Consider the following 24,061-nt stretch of genomic DNA (forward strand, 5'->3'; position numbering starts at 1 on the left):
AAGATATTCAATTAATTTTAAACAAAATGCAACCAAGACTTAGAGGACTCAGGGGCAAAAAGTTTAGTATTATTATGTAGGTTAATTCACAAAACAGTTTATCAAAGTCTTAAACACTTCCAAAATCTTATTGAAGTATACTTTTGTATTCATTATCAACTTTACTAACAAAAAAGAAAAAAATTAGTTCAGTTACTCTGCACCTACAAAAATTTTTGTAAATTTCAACAACTTCAGCTTCTATTTTAATTGGTAAAATACCAGAGCTTGTTTGGCAAGTTATATGTCTCCAAGTATATTTCTGTTCCATAGGTTTCTTATTTTCATAAGGACATTATTTTTACCACATTGTATTCATATTAGTATCAAAACAAAACAATTTATCTTCACTGTCGAAATTTGAAATGAATTCATGATAATATTAACTATGTCAGTTGTTTCTACTTCCCAAAACTTTGATTCCATGAATTATATTATGAAATAATTGAACCATATTGAAATTACCTGATTTCCTATTTGAAAAATCTGATGACAGTGCTATAAAATTAGAATCGTTTGGCTATTTGCCAAGTCCTCCGCTGAGCCAAGATGCTAATAGCTATCACTTGATCTTTTGTACATGCACAAGAAAAATTAGAACTGAAAATTAGTGAAATTAATTTAGAACAGTCATTTAATCTAAATGAAAAGTCATGCTTCACAGAGTAATGGGCAAACACACCATTTTCACTGCATATGTCAACGTCTTTGGACGCATTTGGCTTAAAGTAACTACTAACTTTTTGGTGTGGATGTTGCTGCTTCTTTAGCAGATTGGTGTCCTCTGGTTTCCACATGTTCAGTGGTAACACTGAGGCTCCATAGAAGGTAAATGTCTACAATCCCTGTGTGCAGGTCACACATTCATCATTAATTTTAATGAAAAGCAGAAATCAAGCCTATAATTTTTCATTAAACTTACACTTTTGTTTGTTTATAACTTATTGCTATCAAAGAGCTTTTTTAAGTAAGAAAGCACTATCAGCCAATCAGTCAATAAAATAAATAGTCGTGGATTTGCATGTACAATAAAAGGCAAAATCACAGTAGCAAGGGTGTCCCAATTACTCTATACAGTAGAATTGTTCAGCCTCCGTTCTGCTCATGTTAGTGATAATTTTCCAGGCTTCACATCAACCCTGCCACCCATGCTGTGGTGACCTGGGCATTACAAGGCTGCAGGCAGAGGACACAGCATAACTGTTTATCAGGGGGTTGACGGGACCTGCAGCTTTGAACAATAGTCCCACCACTACCTAAGTCCAAGTGCACCTCATTTCATCAGTGATTATCCCACCTGAAGTACTTGAGTGGTCAATATTATCAGGGCTGGGATTAGAGTAGGGCAAGTGAGGCATTCACTTTGGGTGCAAAATTTAAGGTGGCACAAATAATTCAGCAATCAAAATAAAAAATATTTTAAAATATAAAAAATGAATGCAAAAAATCTACACTTAGCAGAATATCCAAAGACAGGATCCAACTCTGCACTTGTACAACCAACAGTGAGTGCCTCACTCACAGGATCCTGCCTTTATCTGGTGAAGAAAGGAGGTCTGTGGGAGAAGAGAGGCTGCCCTGGAGGACAAGGAGAAGGAGGTGGGAACATGCCATTCTCTGAACCCCCCTCTCACCCCACCCTTCCATCCCAGTTGCCTCTGCTTTAAGTTTTCATGCAAATCTGGCCCCACCTCTACAGGCAGAAGCCTTCAGGATACTGTACTTGGTTTGGATCTTTACTGCTTTTTTTCCCCATAGTTCGTTTCAGGCCTTAGTCATGTGTACTTTTATGGCAGCCCTGGCTGGAGACTCTATATCTGAATCACCTTTGAACCACATGGATCCTCTGATCACACATGGGGCAGGATGGCTCAGACATCAGTTAGCTACATCTCTCCTTCAGTTAACTCTAAATTGTCCCAGGCTCTCAGCTCCATCTGTCTTTGCACCTATTTCTTATGGTTTTGTTGACTGTGCCGTTGCTGTCAGCTGGCACTTTTTTAAAATGAATCCAACAATGCTGTGAATCTATGTTGGGCTGAGAGGCCAGAAGCTCGTGCTTCTTAGAACTGTGCATAACATAGTGGTGGGGACTCAAGGGGCTTTGCCATTAACAAAAATGTTTTGGTAGTATGTGAACTTCAGGTCACTTCTATTGGCTGCTCAAAGGCCTCTTTGGTTATAGTTGTGTGATGCTTGAGCTTAGTTGAGTGGACAAAGTTATGGTCACGTGATCTGTCTAAATGAGGGTTTTGATGATTAAAGAAAGGTCCTAGGAGAGAACCCCAACTGATGCCCCAGCAGGTGTTCTCTGAGATGGAATGGGGTGGGAAGTAGGAGGGGAAAGGATGGAGCAGCCTCTTGTTCAGAAGGAGAGCTGGAGGGAGATGCCACGTAGTAAGACTGAATTCTGTACATAGTGGTCAGTGTGGAAGTTAGTCAACAAATACTTATCGAGAATTTGTGTAAGGACTTAATGTCAAGAGATGGGAAATTCTGAAGACCCAGGTCCAGTGAAGTCCTTCCTGCAGGATGATCCTGGATGTGTGTATCACAGAAAACACTGAGCAGTAATTATTCCCCCGTAATAGTCTCACATATGTTCAGACTGGGAAGAATGAAGGTAGAGTAAGAATGTAGTTCTCCTACTGCATTTATTTTTATTCAACAACCATTTATGGAGCCCCTGCTATATACCAAGAAATTTCATATTCATTTATTCAATTAAGCTTTCATTGAGTTTTTACTATGTTCTGGGCACTGAGGGAAGCCAAGGAAACCAGCTTGAAAAAGTCACAGCAACGGCCATCTGCACAAGATCTGTCAAGGATGAATTAAGACAAGGTAGACAGGCAAATAAACTGAAATGTGGTCCACACAAGGTTAGAGATCTTCACAGCAGGAAAGGCAGGGCACCTAAACCCAGTCACAGGACATGATAAATGGGCCAAGCCATGAAAATAAGTAGGAGCCAGCCAGAAGATCAAGGAGTAAAAACATCATGGGTTAGTGACCACTGTACTCAGACAAGCATCTAGATTCTGGAGTCATGAATGGCGGCTGACCACTTTACTAGCTCCTTGTGGGCTATAAGATCTATCCACCCAATGAGCTTTAGTCTTAGAGTCCTCCGTCTGCCAAAGCTAAAGAGTGTTTCTGAAGAGTACACCATGTTCTCCTATGGTTTTTATTCCTCCTGTTCTTCACTTCCTATCAACTAGACCAAGGATCAACAAACTGTGGCCCTAGGCCAAGCACGGTCCCCACCAGTTTTGTAAATTGTCTCACTGGCACACAGTCATGCCCAAGACAGTTGCCTTGTCTGCTTTCACACTACAAAGGCAGAGTTGAGTAGTTATGACAGAAACTGTGTGGGCCACAAAGCTTAGAATATTTACCATCTGGCCCTTTACAGGAAAAGTTCGCCAACTTTTGAGCTAGACTACAGCAGCCATGCTCTCAGCTGTCACTATTCCTTGTCATTTGAACCCAGGCGGATGTAGTCCCTTGACGGAAACCATCCTGGGAGGGAGTGAGTGGGGATGAGGGAGAGTGGGGACTGGAACTGGAGGCAGGGCCTGGGAGGTGAGATCTCTTGGCAGAGGAAAGACATCCTCTCTGCCAGGTGATTTAGGGCTAGTATAAGAGGACATATTATGAGAATACTGGGGCTTATCAGAAGATTGGATTCTTTTTCACTTATTGTTTCACTCTGCCTTTAAAAAAAATGTGCAGCCTTATATTTTGCCAGATTTCAGAGACTCTATGGAGAGTTCTTTTTATAAAGCATGATCATGCAAGGGGAGGATAGCACCTCAGGTGTTTGAGCTGGGAGGCCACATACAATTCAAATCAGAGCCACCAGCCCTCCGTGGGACTGGAACAACCTGAAGTGGAGAACATAATCCACATCCCACACAGCCCCCGGACCCCTTTCTCTGGCAGCCTGATGATTAATGCGTAAACCAGAAAGACATTTCATTGACTGCCTTCTGGTCTCTTGAGCACAATGCAGTCAATAAATATTTATTGAATCCATTTTCCCAAGGCTTGTGGCACTTCCTCAATGATAAGTCATAACTGAATAAGCAAGAATTGTTCAGGGTGGTTACAAATAAATATATAAAGGTATGTTAATGGAATCCAAGCTAGGAATGGTCAGCAGGAAAGAAAATATGCATCCGTCTACGGACAAGTTATCCCAGGGGTACTAGATTTGGGGTGTAAGAAAGAAGCATGTCACATAAGCTCCAGAAGTGAGGATTTCCAAAGAAAGAAGGAAGAAAGGTAAAAAAGAAGAAAGGCATAGAGAAAGATCTACAAATGACTCTATTTTGAACAAATGAAAATACAATTTTTAGGGCCAATCTTTTCTATTCTCTCTGGCTTTATGCGGGTAACACTTTCATCTGTCACTGAAATGGCTCCTCCACTCAAGAAATGGCAGAGTTAACTGAAATGGGCTCCCAAATTGTAATTTTTGCAATAAAGTTAAAATATGACTTTCTGCAACCTGTTTGGAGCTATAGCACCAGTATGCCGATGCAGTTCCCCTTAAGCCCCAGTCACGTTAGATTTTGAATGGTGTATTGCCAATTTGGGCACGGGCATGGATGTTAAGGTACATTTATTTAAGATTGAATGCTTATCCTGAGTTAAAAGCAAATTAAAATCTTGCGTGTGAGATAATATTAAAAGGGGGCGGTGTAATTAGCACATTCTCCTTTGTGCAGTCTCCTCAAGCTCCTGTGGAGCCTGAGAAGGCACAGCTACAGTGAGAGCAGAAGCCTGGATGGTGCTGGCAAGGAAAGGCTTCTGCATGGCTAGGTGTCCAGCTTTGTAGGGGGAAGATCTTGCCTCCTCTGGGAAATGATCCAGTAAGCCAGCCTACAATTAATGACCATCTAGGTCCAGCCCTTCACCGAATTGGAAAGGACATTAGTAGCTGCACGGTTCACCTCCATTGGCTCTGATTCTGCATTCCCTGTCCACCGCCACTCCATGACTAAAGAGGAAACCAGTGCTCCATTGGCTTCAGGCAGCAAGAAAGAGGCAGATCCAGGAGGGAAATCACGATGTCTCAGGGTTCTTTTCAGGAGACCACCCCAAGGATGGAAGGTCATCAGGTCTATGGTCCCTTAGGGTAACCTAAAGAAGACAGACAGTGTTTGATTCACGGCATTTTGAGAGTTGTCTTTGCCCTTCTGGTGCTGTAGACAATAGCTGCATGATAGGCTTTATGGCCACCAACTCAACCGAGGAAACTTGCCCGAAGATTTATGGCTTACTGCTCACCCCCATCAAAATATCTGTTCCAAGTCTCTTCCGAATTCCACTCTCTCCTGACTTCTAGACCGCCTGCCCATTTTTTCCAAAAGAGGCAGAAAGAAGAGATTCTGAGGGTTTTCTTCTGGAAGGTTATCACTTCTGATCATATATGTGAAGGCTGACATGAGGTACCCTAGTATCCAACCTCCACACACTGAACAGCTTCAGTGGCATCACTAGAAAAGACCAGAGAAGAAAACCCAGGTCGCTAGCAAGAAAATGTGAAGAAAGGTGTTTTAAAGTTTAGAATTATAAAAGGTCACTCAAAGAAGCCTTCACAAAAACTAAGCCATCAAGCTTCCCAGACAGGGAGTCAGATCTGATCATAACACGAGGAAGAGAGGAAGGCTCTGAATGCTTCTTTCCCTTCCAGCTGGATGCCCAGCAGACTTGTCCCAAATCCAGCTAAATGCACCTCTTTAAGCGCCTCCAACAGTTCCCCTGCCATACCAAGACTTGATTACCTCTGCCGCCTCCGTGAGGCTCTAAGGCATTTATCAGATTACCACTTGAGGTCACATATCCTACTGTCATGTTTTGTGGTTGCCTATTTATGCGCCTACTCTCCCCAGAGAAATTAGAAGCTTGGAGCTGAGAAGGAAAAGCTGTGTTCTGCATGCGGCAGGTGCCCAGTGCGAATTTGTAGAGCACATGCTGAGTGAAATTGCTTTACTTGTAACCGTGGCCCCAGTTCCAGCCTACAGATCCTAGGAGTCCAAAGGGTGTAGAAAAAGAATTATGTGGAATTATGTGCATCCAGCTGACAGCTGGGCTGCTATTTGTCTGCTCTTTTCCGAAGTCTCCATTGGCCATTCCGTCCCACAGAAGCCAGAAATACCTGCATATCAGAGAATCAAATGTAAGATTTTGTCCGATAATATTTAAACCCCAAAGGCAGTGTGAGACATAATTTCTACTCTGACAAAGGATACATATTTTAAGGGATGGATCCATAAACTTTGCAAGAAAAAATACACAGAGTAAGATGCCTTTTAAAATGGAGGATTCAGAATTGATGTGATTATAATTGATATGAAATGTTGATTGGAATATTTATTCCTAAGATCTCTGCTACATTTCAGAGGTGGCACAAATTCAAACGTGTGGACACACATTCGGGGCTCCATCCCGGGGGAGAGGACATGGGGGAGTGGCTCCAAGTCCTGAGTCATCATTCACGTTTCTTCCCCCTTCCTGCAAATGAGGTTTCATCCACCCTGGACTTTAATATACCCAAGTGTGTCTGTCTCAGCAGGTGGAGACTGTTTCTCCCCATGAGGCATGCCTTGGTAGCCACACACTGACTTCTAGATGTTCAAAGAACGGATGAAGATTTCACCTGGAGCTGATGTTTTCTCTTAGGCTACTTCTTTCTCACACACACACTCATTGTTCCTCACATTATAGAGACCAATATAAGATTGTTAGCCTTTTCAATTGCCACATAAGAACTTTTAAAAACCACTATTTCTATCAACATCATTCCTTAATCCAAAAAGGATAAAGACAGCCTTTATATTGAATAAATTGACAACATTTTTCTTGTCCTTCTAATTCTACTGTATCCCTCTGATCTATACTTGGTTATCATGTCCCCAGCATGAGCATTCTAACGATGAAAACATCTCTCCTGGAATGTTGCTAGATGGGTTCTAAATATTTAAAAACCTGGTTGTCTTTTCCTATGGATTTTAGGGTTTTAGGTCCGAGGGTCATAAAATTTAAGGATAGAATATGCAAAAAGGATCAGAAAATAGTAATAAAAATCATCAGAAGTCAAAGGTTTCCCTGGAATTTTTCGTTGGTAGGGACAATGCTAATCGCCAATGCAAATTTTGGTGACCAAATCAGAAATTTGTCCTTTCTTCTCTGTTCCAGGTACATGGCCATCATCCATCCCCTCCAGCCCCGGCTGTCAGCCACGGCCACCAAGGTGGTCATCTGTGTCATCTGGGTCCTGGCTCTCCTACTGGCCTTCCCCCAGGGCTACTACTCAACCACAGAGACCATGCCCAACAGAGTGGTGTGTATGATTGAATGGCCAGAGCATCCCCACAAGATTTACGAGAAAGTGTGAGTAGGAATGACTCCCTAGTGGTGCCTTCTTTGTCTTTTCTTGTTTCTTCTTTCTTTCCATGCTCTTTTGTTGGTTGGGATTTAGTGTCTTTCTATAAGCATTTCTTCATAACCACTCTGATATCAAGTTGATGTGTCCATCATTATCAAGGGACTCTTATCTCCCAAATACTACTCTGGACTTCAAATGAAAATTAGAAAAATGTGGGACCTGGATCCTGCTATAGCCTACCATCCAGGTGTTCTTCCATCTCCTCCGTGGGTTACCAGTGACTCTGCCCCGCCAGTGTCTATATTGCTTTGCCTGGGAGCTCTTTCGTCACCTACAGAATGCCACTCTGCCCTCTTGCTCAGCATGCCAGAGGTGGGGGAATTATCCCCTGCTCCCAGCAGCTCTCAACAACAGATAGGAACCGGTGTATGAACACCCCAGCTCCCTCAGCCCACAGGTGGAATGTCTCTGAGGTGTGTGTTTTACACTGTGTCCAAGGTTTTGTGTTGGGGTGAAGCTCCAGTCACCCCAGCGGCAGCTGGCTCAATGACACACCCTTCCTTGTATCACTGCCCTACTCCCTACTGGTGTTTCTTTCTCCTTCTAACTAAGTCACTTGCACTTGAATCTTTATCTCAGGATGTGCCTCTGGGGAAAACCAAGCCACAGCACCTATCTTCCAGGGTTTTCTAGGTGGAGAAATAAGATACACATTCAAAATGCATGGGAAGGCAAAGCCAGTACAATGAGACCTTATGAATTACAAGTTTCCCTACAAAGCAGGCCTGCTTATCTTCGGGGGCCTGACTGATCTCATTTATGACTGATCTCATTTAAGGGTTTTCAAAGAAATCCTGGCAATTTTCTCCAAGACTTCTCCTAGAGGCAACACTGAAATGACTTATTCTTTGTTTTGTTCTGCTCAGGTAAGTGGCAATGTGACATTTATATTACCATCAGTTTTCTGGGCTCAGAGCACATTGATAATGTGGCTCCTTTTGAAAGTTCTCTATAATCCTCCTATCTCGGGTTTATTATGTGAATCATAAAAGAACTCTGGTGTTAATAACCAGGTGATCTATGTCTTAGTAACAAGATTGCCATTACTAGTTATGTGACTCTGGGCAAGGATCACAGTCCCCCCCTCGTCGTTAAAATTGAAAGCGACAAAGCACTGCTTCCCATAAACAACTGCTATGAAGCACAAATGAGATAATGTATCCTCCCCTTGTAAGCTATTAAATGCCATAGGAAAGGTAAGATAATGTTATCGAACCAAATTCATCAGATAGCGGTAGAATCATTACAGGCCTTTAAACTCGCTAGATGGTAACACAAGACACTACCTGTTGACCGCCGAGATCTGAGTGTCTGAAAGCCTGCTGCGGAGAGTTATGCTGCTGCACCTGTTCCATGGAGCACGGAAATGGGGCTCGCCAGCAAGCAATACATAAAGCCCAGACTTTGCCTTCCAGACACAGGCAGTGGGATTTAATCGATCAAGCGGTGGGGGATTAATGCTCAGCCTAGAAGCAGACATTGAAAATTATTCTTCCAAATGAAACTACAAGCGTGAGTGGGGTCTCAGCGGGAGGAAGAGCATAGCTTCACAAGCTGTACAGGCCCCTGAACATGTTCGAGCCAGAAGGTTCCCTCAAAAAGGACAAATTAAAGCCCATTCTAGAAACTGCTAAGAAACTGCCTTTGGTTGGGGCGCCTGGGTGGCTCAGTCGTTAAGCGTCTGCCTTCGGCTCAGGTCATGGTCCCAGGGTCCTGGGATCGAGCCCCGCATCAGGCTCCCTGCTCGGCAGGAAGCCTGCTTCTCCGTCTCCCACTCCCCCTGCTTGTGTTCCCTCTCTGGCTGTCTTTCTCTCTGTCAAATAAATAAAACCTCTAAAAAAAAAAAAAAAAAAAAAAGAAACTGCCTTTGGTTGCATGGTCTGTAACTCAGCTCTTGGCTCTCATGATCTTTTCCAAGTCGGTTACCTTCCTACAGTTTTGTTTCAAAATACAGTTAGTTTATCTTCCAACAAATTTGAAGTTTAACATGGAAACAAAGGTATTTCCACAGATCTCTGGAGTCTTGCCCAAGAAATAGTAGTTTTTTGTTTTTTTTTTTTAAGATTTTATTTATTTATTTGACAGAGAGAGACACAGCGAGAGAGGGAACACAAGCAGGGGGAGTGGGAGAGGGAGAAGCAGGCTTCCCGCGGAGCAGGGAGCCCGATGCGGGGCTCGATCCCAGGACCCTCGGATCATGACCTGAGCCGAAGGCAGACGCTTAACGACTGAGCCACCCAGGCGCCCCTGAAATAGTAGTTTTTAAAGTTTGAACATTTTGCTGTCCTATGCTTGAATATTTTGCTGTTTTATGCTTATTAATGACTAAGAAAGCCCTTTGAGACTCGATACAGCATGTGCCGGATTGTCTTATTTCCTTGCAATGAGAATTTAGGGTAGCTGTACTGGATGCATGGTTAGGTTTGCCATCATTGTTTATTTCATGATTTTTTAAACTTCCTCTTTCTTTTATTTGTTTATTTTTTAAAATTCTATTATTTTTATTAAGTTTTTAATTTTAATTCCAGTATAGTTAACATATAGTGTTATATTAGTTTCAGGTGTATAATGTAGTGATTCCATAATTCTATATATTACTCAGTGCTCACCATGCTAAGGGTTCACCTATTTCACCCATCTCCCCATCCCCTCCCCTCTGGTAACCATCAGTTTCTTCGCTGTAGTTAAGAGTCTCTTTCTTGGTTTGTTTCTCCCTCTCTTTTTCCCTTTGCCCATTTGTTTTGTTTCTCAATCCCACATATGAGTGAAGATGAATGGATAAAGAAGATATGAGACACAGACACACAGACACAGACACACACACACTGGAATATTGTTTGGCCATAAAAAAGAAGGAAATCTTGCCATTTGCAACAAAATGGGTGGAGCTGAAGAGTATAATACTAAGTGAAATAAGTCAGTCAGAGAAAGACAATACCGTACGTTTATTTCTTGATTTTAACCTTAAAAAAATGAGTCTGGAGAAGAGCATCTGATTTTATCTACTCAGGATGTGTAAAATGCTTACAGATACAGTAGTAAGTTAAAAGAACCCATATTTGTCATCCACATATGTGCTGTGAAGCAAATGTAAGTCAAGTGCATAGTAAGCTTTATGTAAGTCTATTTCCTTTTTGTCAATATCCTTCATAATGTATTATGATATACTTTTAGAGAATTTAAGTTTTACTAGCTGTAACCTAAGTACTTCATTATATTGTCTTCTGCTAGAACTGATTGCCATTTCCACAGCACACAATAATCCCAAATTTGAAACCAGGAGGAAACTTTGTTTAAGGCAGTGTAATAATTAGGTTAGGAACATGGGTTCTGGAGTTAAATGAGGGATCAACTCCCAGCCACATCACTCTCTAGTTGAGTCATCATGGTCAAGTTATTTAAGCCTCTAAGCTGAATGGAACATTCCACATAGAGGTATTAAGAGAAGCAAATAAGGCACATGCTTAGCCCAGTGCCAGGCACATGGGAAGAGTCTGGTGAGTATTAAGTACTGCCATCAGCATCAGTCATTGATCTGGGTGCATGGGTAGATGACTGGCAGCAGACAGTGTGGTGGGCAGATGCTTAGGCCCAATTTGCCTGATGAATAATTTGTGCCAGCTAATTACATAAAAAGGTTTTGTGAAAAATCTTAGATTGCTGCATTTGCCTTCTGGCTGCATGGTGAACTTCCAGCCCTGATCATTCATCATTCAGACTCTTTATTAATACATGGATTAAATTAAGCACTGTTAAAGAAAGGCAATCCAATAAAAGAACAGGCAAAAGTTTTGAACATGCACTTCACAAAAGGAAATGTCCAAATGACCAACTAATATGTGAAGACGCACACAACTTCATTCGTCACCAGTGAAATACAAATTAAAACCATAATGACATCTTACTGCACACCCATTAGACTAGCAAATGTTAAGAAGTCTGACTCAACTAAGAATTTAGAACTTTTGGTGAAATTAGGAAACAATGAGAACCTTTGTAGACTGCTAGAAGAAGTATACATTGATAAAACCATATTGGAAAACATTTTTTAGTATCCAGAAGAGCGGAAGCTCTCCATACACTATAACCCCACAGTTTCGCTCGGGGCTGATTGCCCTAGAAAAATGCATGCACGTGTGCACCCAAATACAGCTAGCGTGTGGTTCAGATCAGCATTGTTCTTAATGCCCCAAACTGGAGATATTCCAAATGTCCATCATCAGTAGGATGGGTATAAAATTGTGGCACAAGCATGTAACAGAATACTATGTAATTAATACAATGAACAAAATGTAGCTCCATGCAACATGGATGGCTCTTACAAAGTTTTAAAACAAAATGAACAAAATGAGGGGCGCCTGGGTGGCTCAGTTGGTTAAGCGACTGCCTTCGGCTCAGGTCATGATCCTGGAGTCCCTGGATCGAGTCCCGCATCAGGCTCCCTGCTCAGCAGGGAGTCTGCTTCTCCCTCTGACCCTCCCCCCTCTCATGTGCTCTCTCTCATTCTCTCTCTCTCAAATAAATAAATAAAATCTTTAAAAAAAAATGAACAAAATGAAAGTACATCTTTAAGAGCACATCAGGAGGTGGTAAAACTATAAAAGCAAACAAAGCAGTAGTCACCATGAAAGTGAAGACATGATTCTCTCTCATGGGAGGGAAAGGAGTATGATCAAGAAGAGACACTTAGAGGTGCTTCTGAGGGGCTGACACTATTATATTTCTCGATCTCTGTGGTAGTAGCATGAGTGTTGGCTTAAAAATCATTCATAATACCGGATAATTTTGTTCATCCACTTTTTCTGGAATGTATGCTTCATATTTTTTAACTGTAAATTAAATGCTATTCACAGGATTTTGCTTTTACAAGCTCTCAAGAAACTGCTCTCATTGGGATAACCCCAAAAGTTCCTTCCTAAGAAATTACCTTTTGAGGTGTGGAGCTTTGCTTAGAATGATATTATTCATAAGTTTTTACCTTTGAATAAGCCAAAGTATGGATGGACCCCACTTCATTCTCATGCTTACTTGACCCTGTGCATTTTGCCTTGTTGACTTCTATACTTCAGCCCACCTGGAATTTTCCCAACTGGTCTAAGAGTGTATGGGACAAATGCTGTCCTTGGAAGGAGTGGCAAACATTAAGCAGAGCGTAAGACCCAGTCTCCACAGCTCCGCCCCCCCCACCCCACCCCCCCGCCCCGCCTTGCTGCTATTCATAAGCATCCACCTCTGGGCTATAAAATGTTACCAACAGACTTGGTCAGTTTCCTGGAAAATCATTTAAACCTTTATTTTGCATTTTTAAAATGAATAAATTATGGAGTCTACGGAAAATTCCTCTAATTTCTTTAATCATCTGTATGTCCATCATTCATGAAAGGCTCTAACATTTTGATGAATATTCTTCCAGTCTCTTATTCCCTCTCTAGGTAAATACTGTTCTTAGTTTCTTTTGTAAGTGTCTTACATAGATACAGGTCAACACAAATATAAGTTGTTTCCCTCTCTGTAACATAAAATGTAGCTTTTTATGCACCTCATTCTGTATCCTATTTTTAAAATTTAATATATCTTAGAGATATTTCCATATTAATTCATGAAGAGCTCCTCTATTCTTTTTCTCAGCTACACAGTACTCCAGGCTACAAATGTACAATGTTATTTAACCAATCACACTTTAGGTGGACTTTGGATTATCTTCAGCCTTTTGCTATTACAGAGTGCAGCCACGGATAGCCTTCACATGTATCATGCAAGGCTATCTATAGCAAAAAAATTCCAAAAATGGAATTGCTGAGTCAAAGATATATAACATTTTAATTTTGGTATTTGCCTTCCATATGGGATGGTACTAATTTACATTCTCACTAGCAGTGTATGAAAGTCCCTGTTTTTCTACAGCTTTTCCAACAGAGTTCTATATTATCAGGCTTTTAGATTTTTGCCCATTATAGTTAAAATTTGCATTTCTCTTTTTACGAGTAGGATTGAATATCTTTTCATAATAGGAGTAATTTGTATATACATCTTTTTATCTGCTTATTTCATTTACCATATCATAAATGATTTCCTATATCATTAAACTTGTTTCTACAACCTGCTATGAATATATACATATACGCATATGTTTATATGTGTTCATAATTAATAATTTCGGGGGCACTTGGTTGGCTCGGTCGGTTGAGTGTCCAACTCTAGAGTTCTCTCAGGTCATGGTGTCGGGGTCGTGTAGGTCCAGTCCCGTGTCAGGCTCCGCACTCAGTGGGAAGTCTGCTTGAGATTCTTTCCCTCTCCCTCTGCTCTTACACTCTCTCTCTCAAATAAATAAATAGATCTTTAGAAAAATTAATGATAATTTTGTTAACTAATCTGCTCTTTGAAAATTGATTACTCCAGTGGGTTCTTTCAGCTGACCTAAGATAAAGCACTAAGCTTTAAAAGAAGCTGCTTCTAGCTATATCCTTAGATCCCTGCGGGGACTGCTTCAGTGCCTTCTGCCATCCCCTGCTTATGTTTACAGTGCACGGTTATAGAAAATATCCTAATGTTGTAACATTCATGAAAGTGAAGATGTGGGCTCGTTATTAGTGCAGTAATATCATCATCCGTAATTGAGTGTTTGCCACAATTTGCAAGCTGGTGAACTGTGACACTGCCCAGGAAGTCCTATGAAGGGGGAGTACATTGACTGGTTTCATTGGTGACCAAAAGTGACTCCTATTAGTGGAGAAAAATACACGTGAGAGGACGAGGAAAGTGTAAAAAAGAAACATTTGGCTTTGAAAAATACATCGACCTCCCTGTTCTACTAAAATGAGGAGGAAAGTGCCATAGCTTTCAAAGTTATTCAGAGCCAAGCCCACTCTGGAGGATGCTGTACAGGCCGTCAAGTTGCAGTGGTCCCAGAAGGTTCCGGGGCAATGTCCCTGAGGACAAGGAAGGTGAATGAGCCAACATTTCTTCATCAGAGGGCCCATCGCCAAGGCCAAGAAAAAGTCTGTAATGAGGATGAAAAATGAGAAAGACATCCAAATGAATGAGCTTTGGACAGTGGGGGGATTTCAGTTTTCCTGAATCATTTATTAATATTGGTTATATATCATTTTCTATTAATTAAACTTCTACGTACCTAACTTTGCAGTAGAACTGTAGCAAGAAGTAAGACATGCCTATTCTGAATTCCAAATATTACCAATTGTTCTGGGAAAGGAGTCTATGCCAGAAAACAGCATCATTCGTGACTTTAATTACCTGGAAATTTTGTGGATGTGAACATGAATGTGTATATATGTGTATCTAATATAATTCTCTATATGTACCAGTTGTAAGAAAGACTATAAAAATATGTGTTGTTATTTTTTGCAGCATTTTGTCTTTTATATTTTACAGCCCAGCATCAGAAATTAGCTGAAATTTTATATTTATATGTATCTTTTCATTAATATTAATGAAAATTGAAAATCAGCTAATTGACAGAGTATGAGGGGAAAGGGAATATCAGAAAATGTACCTGGAGCATTACTTGTCAAATTTTCCACCTTCTTGATTATTTCACAAATAATAAACGAAAGAAAAGAAATGTGGATCCTTTGCCAAGCTGCTCCAGGCCTTGGCCAAGGGGGTGTCAGCATATTTGTGTTTCCAGGACTGATTGTTTATGCTAGCTGTTATGATTAATCTCCTCCCCTGACACCTGCTACATTTATAGATACAGCCCAGGGCCCCTGGTATTGTCTTCGCTGTTGATGAAAAGCAGTTAAGCCAAGAATGAAAAGTACATTGACACTTCAGAGAAAGATGATTGCATAAAAACAATCCCTTAACCTTAACTCCCAGAAAGAAATTAAAGTGAGCAGAGTAAAGAAGGAGGAGGAGGAAACTTTAAAAAAAAAAAAAAAAAAAAGCCTACATTAATACAGAAACTAAGAAGGTTGCCATACAAATGCCAGAAATTTCACTACATTTCTGGTAGATACTGTGCAGATAGACCCAAAGAAGAGGCAGCCACCACCAAGGACTGTCATAGACAAGACATAAAATAACAGCCCCTAATTCGGAGGGGAAAGTGTAAGCCTGAGAAAGATGGGATCCCCTAGTTTGAGGTTCTTTTGGGCTGCCATAATCAGCTTCCAGAGGTAGCTGCTCTTAGACTGGGCACAAGGTGCACCCAGGCCAGAGAGCGTAATTGACAGTAAGATAAAAATGATGATTTCCTACAAAATTGTGAATATCAAATTGACACAGCTTGAGGGGATAGGAATGAAAATACTGTTCAAGAACTCCATTTATGAAAGGCACTGGGACCAAAATTTGTGCAGAGAAATTCTTTCAAATACCCTATAAGCTCTTCAAGAGTTCAAAACCATATGGAGTACTTGCTAAGTTATTATACACCCTTGGCACAATATAATTGTAAAAAACTAACAAAACCCAGAACTCCAAAAACAAACCTTCAGGCCAATTCCATTTACAAACATATATGCAAACATCCTAATTAAAAGTCACCAAAAAATCAAAATGATTTTAAAATAGCAATGGTTTGTTTTTGAGCATGACTTTTTCCAGCAAATAAGGTTAGTAAATTATCAGGAAATCTGTTATATTTCATTTAATTAATTGGTCAAAGGAAAACATCATATATTTGTTTCAATAAATGTCAAAATAAATTTGTTAAAATATAATATCTATTAAAGAAAAAAGTAGCTTATATCAGCAATAATCCTTGAGAAAATAAACGTATAACAGATCTCCTTGACAGCAGAAACAAAATTAAAACACTTTGAATATTTAAGAAATAAGAGTATATGAAGAAAATTAAAGCATTATGCTATTTTAGACTTTACTGAATAGCATAAGAGAATATTTGAGAAATACATTTCACTTGATTCAAACGCTGGGAATTATCTAAGGTTCATTTAGGAAACAGTCTCCTTCCTATCTCTTTTTTTCCTATTTGTACACCAGTATTCATAACAGCATTATTCACAGTAGTCAAAAGGTGGAAACACCCTTCTATCTTTATGTAATTCCATAAAGCTATCAGTTCTCCACAAACTTTCCACAAGTATGTTTAGGTAACTGATAAAGCAAGTCATTTAAAAAGAATAAATGGATAAAAATCATTCAAGGAAATATTGAACAAGAAGAATTATTTTTGGTATCAGCAAAATAATGAAAAACAATGATAAGAAGTGACTCGCTCTTCCAGATATGAAAATATCATTTCTGGGGATAGAATTAATTAATAAAAAAACAGAACAGAAATCATACACCTGTACACACACACAGAAACCCAAGACTATAAAATGTTGTGTTTAGTATATGCCACAGATGGCGTGTCTAGTCTGTAAGGATTATTCCATAAATTTGGAGGGAAACCTGAGCAACCAAAATTTTGTAGAATTCTCTAACTCAAATGATTTTATAGGCAACTGCATAAGCCACCACTGCCTGCAGCTTGGAGAGTCACAATATATATTAGCACACTGAAGCCTCTGAGAGGCTTTCCATTCAAAAATGTTTTAAATTTATTTTCATAGGAAATATATTCATGTGGTTTAAAAAAACAGTGTAAAATGGTAATCAGGAAAATATTTCTCCCTCTAGCCACTGTTCTTACTTTCTGGTGAGCTTTTTAAAGTTTCCTTTATGCTTATCTTAAAAAGGTTTGTGTATGTGATCTTACTGTTCTCTTTCTTACACAAAATAGATAATACACCCTATTCTTGTTTCTCCATTAACAACTTATCTCAGATTCCTTTCTCACCATATGGAGCAAGCATTCTCATTTTTTTTTTTACAGCTGCATAGTATTCCTCTTTATGGAAAAACATCATTTATTTATCTGGTATGATTTCAATGTATATTTGAACTGTTCCTACTGTTTAGCTACTTCAAATTATATTGCAATGAATAGGCTCCCCCCCCCCCCCGATTAAGTATTATAGTAAAGACACCTGACAGTTTTGCTTAAACCTTATGTTTCCCAAGTTGATCATAAAATCCTTCTTTTGATTAATCCCATCAACATCCCACAGAACTTCTGTCCACAAAACATATTCTGGGGAAACTCTGGGCTAATCATAAAGCTGTATTCCTTTCTCACAACTTAAGACCAATATAAATTCCATGTAAATTGAGATGGAAAATAGACTTTCCCAACACCAAAGGCAAATCCACAATGGAAGAGATTTCTGGTTTGAATACAGATATAAAGATATAGATATATTTCTTAAATTCTGTATATCAAAGAAACCCCATGAAAATACAGTGTATGAGACAAACCACCAATATAATTAACATAGAGAAGCTCTAACTAATCAATAAAAATAAAGGGTATTTTTAAATCAAAACACTAACAGTGCATAAAAGAATATGAAAAACTGTATTCCAGTAAGAGATACAATTTTCTCTTTATTTGATTGGCACACATTAAACTTAATGAAAATGCTAAGTATTAACAAGGTTATAGGGAAGATGAGCACTGTCTTCAGGAAGACAGTTTGACAATATCAATCAAGATTCTTAAATATACACTTGATTGTTTGTTTCTTAAATTCCACATATGAGTGAAATCCTATGGTATTTGTCTGTCTCTGACCTATTTCACTTAGCATTATACCCTCTAACTCCATCCATGTTGTTGCAAATGGCAAGATTTCATTCTTTTTTACAGTTGAATAACATCTTTTACAGTTGAATAACATCCATTGTGTATATATCTATATATATTTATATATACGACATCTTCTTTCATCAATGGATGGACACTTGGGAGCAAAGGGAGAGAGAGAAAGAGAGAAACGAAGAGACAGATTCTTAACTATAGAGAACAAACTGATGGTTACCAGAGGGGCAGGGGTGGGGGGATGGGTTTATTTGGTGATGGGGATCAGGGAGTGCACCTGTTGTGATGAGCACCAGATGATGTATGGAATTGTGGAATCACCATATTGTACACCTGCAACTAATGTAACACTGTATGTTAACTAACTGGAATTAAAATTAAAACTTTAAAAAATTAAACATACACTTGATTTGGAACAGCACTTATGCTCTTAGAAGGTCAAGAGGGCAAGAATGGATATGCAAGATATTGATATTAGCATGATTTATAAGTTTGTAAAATTAGAAACAAATGCCCAATCATAGATGACTGAATAAATCATTAATAGATCATCCACACAAAGAAAAACTATGCAGTCATTAAAAAATAATTGTATAAGCATGTTAATTAACATGAAAATATATTCATGATCTTCTGATCAGTAAATAAAATGGGTTTCAAAGTAATATGTATAGTATAGTACCATTTCTGTGATTTTTGTAAAATGTACACATGCATTTACAGGTTATGGGGAAGTCTGGAAAGATATACAGCAAAGTTTAATGCTTCAATTTTTTTATTATCTTAGAGGCGGTGCTATGGATCATTTAAATTTTTTATTTTTGCTTATCTGAAATTTAAGTTTCTTCAAACTAAATACAAATTATTACCTGCACTGCATTTTAAAATTCAGGAATGGAATTTTTAAGGCATCCACTTCTAGAATAAAAATATTATCACTTGATAAAATCACTAGGGTAACTAAAAATGAAAAAAAAAGAGAATATTTTAGCACCTGAAAAATGGTTTGGCTAATTATATAGTTATTAGAACAGAATCATTTTCTTCTAAATTCTTCAGACATTGTTCTGTGGTCTTCTGGCAGATAGTTTTGCAAAGAAATCTGATGCCATCTGATTTTTTTCCATTTTAGATAATTTGTGTTTTCTGCCTGCATACATTTAAGATTTTTCTTTATTTATGTAAAAAAAAAACAGAAAAATATGTATATTTAGAGGTTTGTATTGTATTCACCTATCATTGCTGAGAGCTTCCAATCTTAAGTTAGAGCTCAAGTTCAGGGATATTTTCTTTATTAAAATTTTTTTAATTGCCTACTCTCTGCTCTGCTCTCCTTTTCAGAATGAATGTTATGTATAAATTGCTAGCAGTCTTTATGTCCCTTACTATTTTACTAATCTTGGTCATTTCTTTCATCTTTTTTTCTGGTGAATTCTCAAGCATTTCTGATGAAACTGTGAGATCAAGAGATTATCTGCTCTTCACTGCTTCTGTGGCATTTTTAATTTTTTTTAATTTAATTTAATTTTATTATGTTAGTCACCATACAGTACATCATTAGTTTTTGATGTAGTGTTCCATGATTCATTGTTTTCATATAACACCCAGTGCTCCATGCAGTACATGCCCTCTTTAATACCCATCACCGGGCTAACCCATCCCCCACCCCCATCCCCTCTAAAACTCTCAATTTGTTTCTCGGAATCCATAGTCTCTCATGGTTCGTCTCCCCCTCTGATTTCCCCCACTTCATTTTTCCCTTCCTTCTCCTAATGTCCTCCATGCTATTCCTTAATGTTCCACAAATAAGTGAAACCACATGATAATTGACTTTCTCTGCTTGACTTATTTCACTTAGCATAATCTCCTCCAGTCCCATCCGTGTTGATGTTAAAGTTGGGTATTCATCCTTTCTGATGGCTGAGTAATATTCCATTGTATATATGGACCACATCTTCTTTATCCATTCATCTGTTGAAGGGCATCTCGGCTCTTTCCACAGTTTGGCTATTGCAGACATTGCTGCTATGAACATTGGGGTGCATATGGTCCTTCTTTTCACTACATCTGTGTCTTTGGGGTAAATACCCAGTAGTGCAATTGCTGGGTCATAGGGTAGCTCTATTTTTAATTTTCTGAGGCACCTCCACATTGTTTTCCAAAGTGGCTGTACCAACTTGCATTCCCACCAACAGTGTAAGAGGGTTCCCCTTTCCCAAAACCTCTCCAACATTTGTTGTTTCTTGCCTTGTCAATTTTTGCCATTCTAACTGGTGTAAGGTGGTATCTCAATGCGGTTTTGATTTGAATTTCCCTGATGGCTAATGATGATGAACATTTTTTCATGTGCCTATTAGCCATTTGTATGTCTTCTTTGGAGAAGTGTCTGTTCATGACTTCTGCCCCTTTTTTGACTTGATTATTTTTTGGGGGGGTGTTGAGTTTGAGAAGTTCTTTATAGATCTTGGATACCAGCCCTTTATCTGTAGTGTCATTTGCAAATATTTTCTCCCATTCTGTGGGTTGCCTCTTTGTTTTGTTGACTGTTTCCTTTGCTATGCAGAAGCTTTTTATCTTGATGAAGTCCCAAAAGTTCATTTTTGCTTTTGTTTCACTAGCTTTTGGAGATGTATCTTGAAAGAAGTTGCTGTGGCTGATGTCGAAGAGGTTACTGCCTATGTTCTCCTCTAGGATTTTGATGGATTCCTGTCTCACATTGAGGTCTTTCATTCATTTTTAGTTTATCTGTGTGTATGGTGTTAGAGAATGGTCAAGTTTCATTCTTCTGTATATAGCTGTCCAATTATCCCAGTACCATTTATTGAAGAGACTGTCTTTTTTCCATTGCATATTTTTTCCTGCTTTCTCGAAGATTATTTAACCATAGAGTTGAGGGTCCATATCTGGGCTCTCTATTCTGTTCCATTGGTCTCTATGTCTGTTTTTGTGCCAGTACCATGCTGTCTTGGTGATCACGGCTTTGTAATATAGCTTGAAATCGGGCAACGTGATGCCCCCAGCTTTGTTTTTCTTTTTCAACATTTCCTTGGCGATTCGGGGTCTTTTCTGATTCCATACAAATTTTAGGATTGTTTGTTCCAGCACTTTGAAAAATGTCATTGGAATTTTGATCGGGATGGCATTGAAGGTATAGATTGCTCTGGGTAGCATAGACATTTTAACAATGTTTATTCTTCCGATCCATGAGCATGGAATATTTTTCCATCTTTTTGTGTCTTCTTCAATTTCTTTCATGAGTGTTCTATAGTTCCTAGAGTATAGATCCTTTCCCTCTTTGGTTAGGTTTATTCCGAGGTATCTTATGGTTTTTGGTGCTATTGTAAATGGAATCATTTCTCTAATTTCTCTTTCTACAGTTGCGTTGTTAGTGTATAAGAAAGCAACGGATTTCTGTGCATTGATTTTGTATCCTGCCACATTACTGAATTGCTATATGAGATCTAGTAATTTGGGGGCGGAGTCTTTTGGGTTTTCCACATAAAGTATCATGTCATCTGCGAAAAGAGAGAGTTTGACTTCTTCTTTGCCAATTTGAATACCTTTTATTTCTTTTTGTTGTCTGATTGTTGTTGCTAGGACTTCTAGTACCATGTTGAACAATAGTGGCGAGAGTGGGCATCCTTGTCGTGTTGCTGATCTTAAGGAAAAGGTTCTCAGCTTTTCCCCATTGAGGATGATATTCACTGTGGGTTTTTCATAGATGGATTTTATGAACTTGAGGAATGTTCCCCCTATCCCCATACTCTGAAGAGTTTTAATCAGGAAAGGATGCTGTATTTTGTCAAATGCTTTTTCTGCATCAATTGAGAGGACTATATGGTTCTTTTCTCTCCTCATATTAATGTGTTCTATCACATTGATTGATTTGTGAATGTTGAACCACCCTTGCATCCTGGGGATAAATCCCACTTGGTCATGGTGGATGATCCTTTTAATGTATTGTTAGATCCTATTAACTAGGATTTTGTTGAGGATTTTGGAATCCATATTCATCAGGGATATCGGTCTGAAATTCTCCTTTTTGATGGGGTCTTTTCCTGGTTTGGGGATTAAGGTAATGCTGGCCTCATAGAATGAGTCTGGAAGATTTCCTTCTGTTTCTATTTTTTGAAACAGCTTCAGTAGAATAGGTATTATTTCTTCTTTGAATGTTTGGTAGAATTCCCCAGGGAATCCATCAGGCCCTGGACTCTTGTTTTTTGGGAGGTTTTTGATCACTGCTTCAATCTCGTTACTGGTTATTGGCCTATTCAGGTTGTCTGTTTCTTCCTGTTTCAGTCTTGGTAGTTTATAGGTTTCCAGGAAGGCATCCATTTCTTCCAGGTTGCTTAATTTGTTGGCATATATTTGTTGATAATAACTTCTAATAATTGTTTCTATTTCCTTGGTGTTAGTTGTGATCTCTGCCCTTTCATTCATAATTGTTTTAATTTCAGTCCTTTCTCCTTTCTTTTGGATAAGTCTGGCCTGTGGTTTATCGATCTTACTAATTCTTTCAAAAAACCAGCTTCTAGTTTCATTGATCTGATCTACTGTGTTTCTGGTTTCTAATTCATTGATCTCTGCTCTAATCTTAATTATTTCTCTTCTAATGCATGGCTTAGGCATCGTTTGTTGCTTTTTCTTTAGTTCTTTAAGGTGTAAAGTTAGTTGGTGAATTCAGGATTTTTCTATTTTTTTGAGTGAGGCTTGGATGGCTATGTATTTCCCCCTTAGGACCGCCTTTGCAGTATCCCATAGGTTTTGGACCAATGTGTTTTCGTTCTCATTGGTTTCCATGAATTGTTTAAGTTCTTTGATTTTCTGGTTGACCCAAACACTCTTGAGCAGAGTGGTCTGTAGCTTCCAAGTGTTTTAATTTCTTCCAAATTTTTTCTTGTGATTGAGTTCCAGTTTGAAAGCATTATGGTCTGAGAATATGCAGGGAATGATCTCAAATCTTTTGGTATCAGTTGAGACCTGATTTGTGACCCAGTATGTGGTCTATTCTGGAGAAAGTTCCATGTGCACTCGAGAAGAATGAGTATTCTGTTGTTTTAGGGTGGAATGTTCTGTATATATCTATGAGGTCCATCTGGTCCAGTGTGTCATTCAAAGCTCTTGTTTCTTTGTCGATTTTCTACTTAGATGATCTGTCTGTTGCTGAGAGTGGAGTATTGAGGTCTCCTACAATTAACATATTATTATCAATATGACTGTTTATTTTGGTTAACAGTTGGCTTATGTAGATGGCTGCTCCCATGTTGGGGTCGTAGATATTTACAATTGTTAGATTTTCTTGTGGGATAGACCCTTTAAGAATGATATAGTGTCATTCTGTGTCTCTAACTACAGTCTTTAGCTCAAAATCTAATTTGTCTGATATAAGAATTGCTACCCCAGCTTTCTTTTGAGGTCCATTGGCATGGAAGATGGATCTCCATCCCTTCACTTTCAGTCTGGATGTATCTTTAGGTTCAAAATGAGTGTCTTGTAGACAGCATATGGATGGGTCCTGTCTTTTTATCCAATCTGCAACCCTGTGTCATTTTATAGGAGCATTTAGGCCGTTCACGTTGAGAGTGATTATTGAAAGATATGAATTTATTGTCACCATGTTGCCTGTGAAGTCCTTGTTTCTATAGATTGTCTCTATAAATTTCTGTTCTATATCACTGTTGGGGTCTTTCTCCTTTTATAGAACCCCCCTTAATATTTCTTGCAGGGCTGGCTTAGTGGTCACATATTCTTTCAGTTTCTGCCGGTCTTAGAAGCTCTGCATCTCTCCATCCATTCTAAATGACAGCCTCGCCAGATTAAGTATTCTTGGCTGCATGTTCTTTCCATTTAGTACCCTGAATACGTCCTGCCAGCCCTTTCTGGCTTGCCAAGTCTCTGTGGATAGGTCTGACGTTACTCTGATGTTCCTCCCTCTG

The 24,061-nt window shown here is 39.0% G+C and overlaps 1 protein-coding gene across 1 annotated transcript in view; it reads left to right on the forward strand.

Annotated features, from left to right (window-relative positions):
- TACR1 (tachykinin receptor 1) overlaps positions 1-24,061 on the forward strand; it is a 149,162-nt gene that overhangs the window by 63,175 nt on the left and 61,926 nt on the right. The window contains exon 2 of the mRNA XM_032410602.1: positions 7,246-7,440. Coding sequence (XP_032266493.1) covers positions 7,246-7,440 — 195 coding nt within the window. The remainder of the gene's footprint in view (positions 1-7,245; positions 7,441-24,061) is intronic.

The sequence above is a fragment of the Phoca vitulina genome, unplaced genomic scaffold (assembly GCF_004348235.1).
Source record: "Phoca vitulina isolate PV1807 unplaced genomic scaffold, GSC_HSeal_1.0 scaffold12, whole genome shotgun sequence".
Taxonomy (NCBI): Eukaryota; Metazoa; Chordata; class Mammalia; order Carnivora; family Phocidae; genus Phoca; species Phoca vitulina.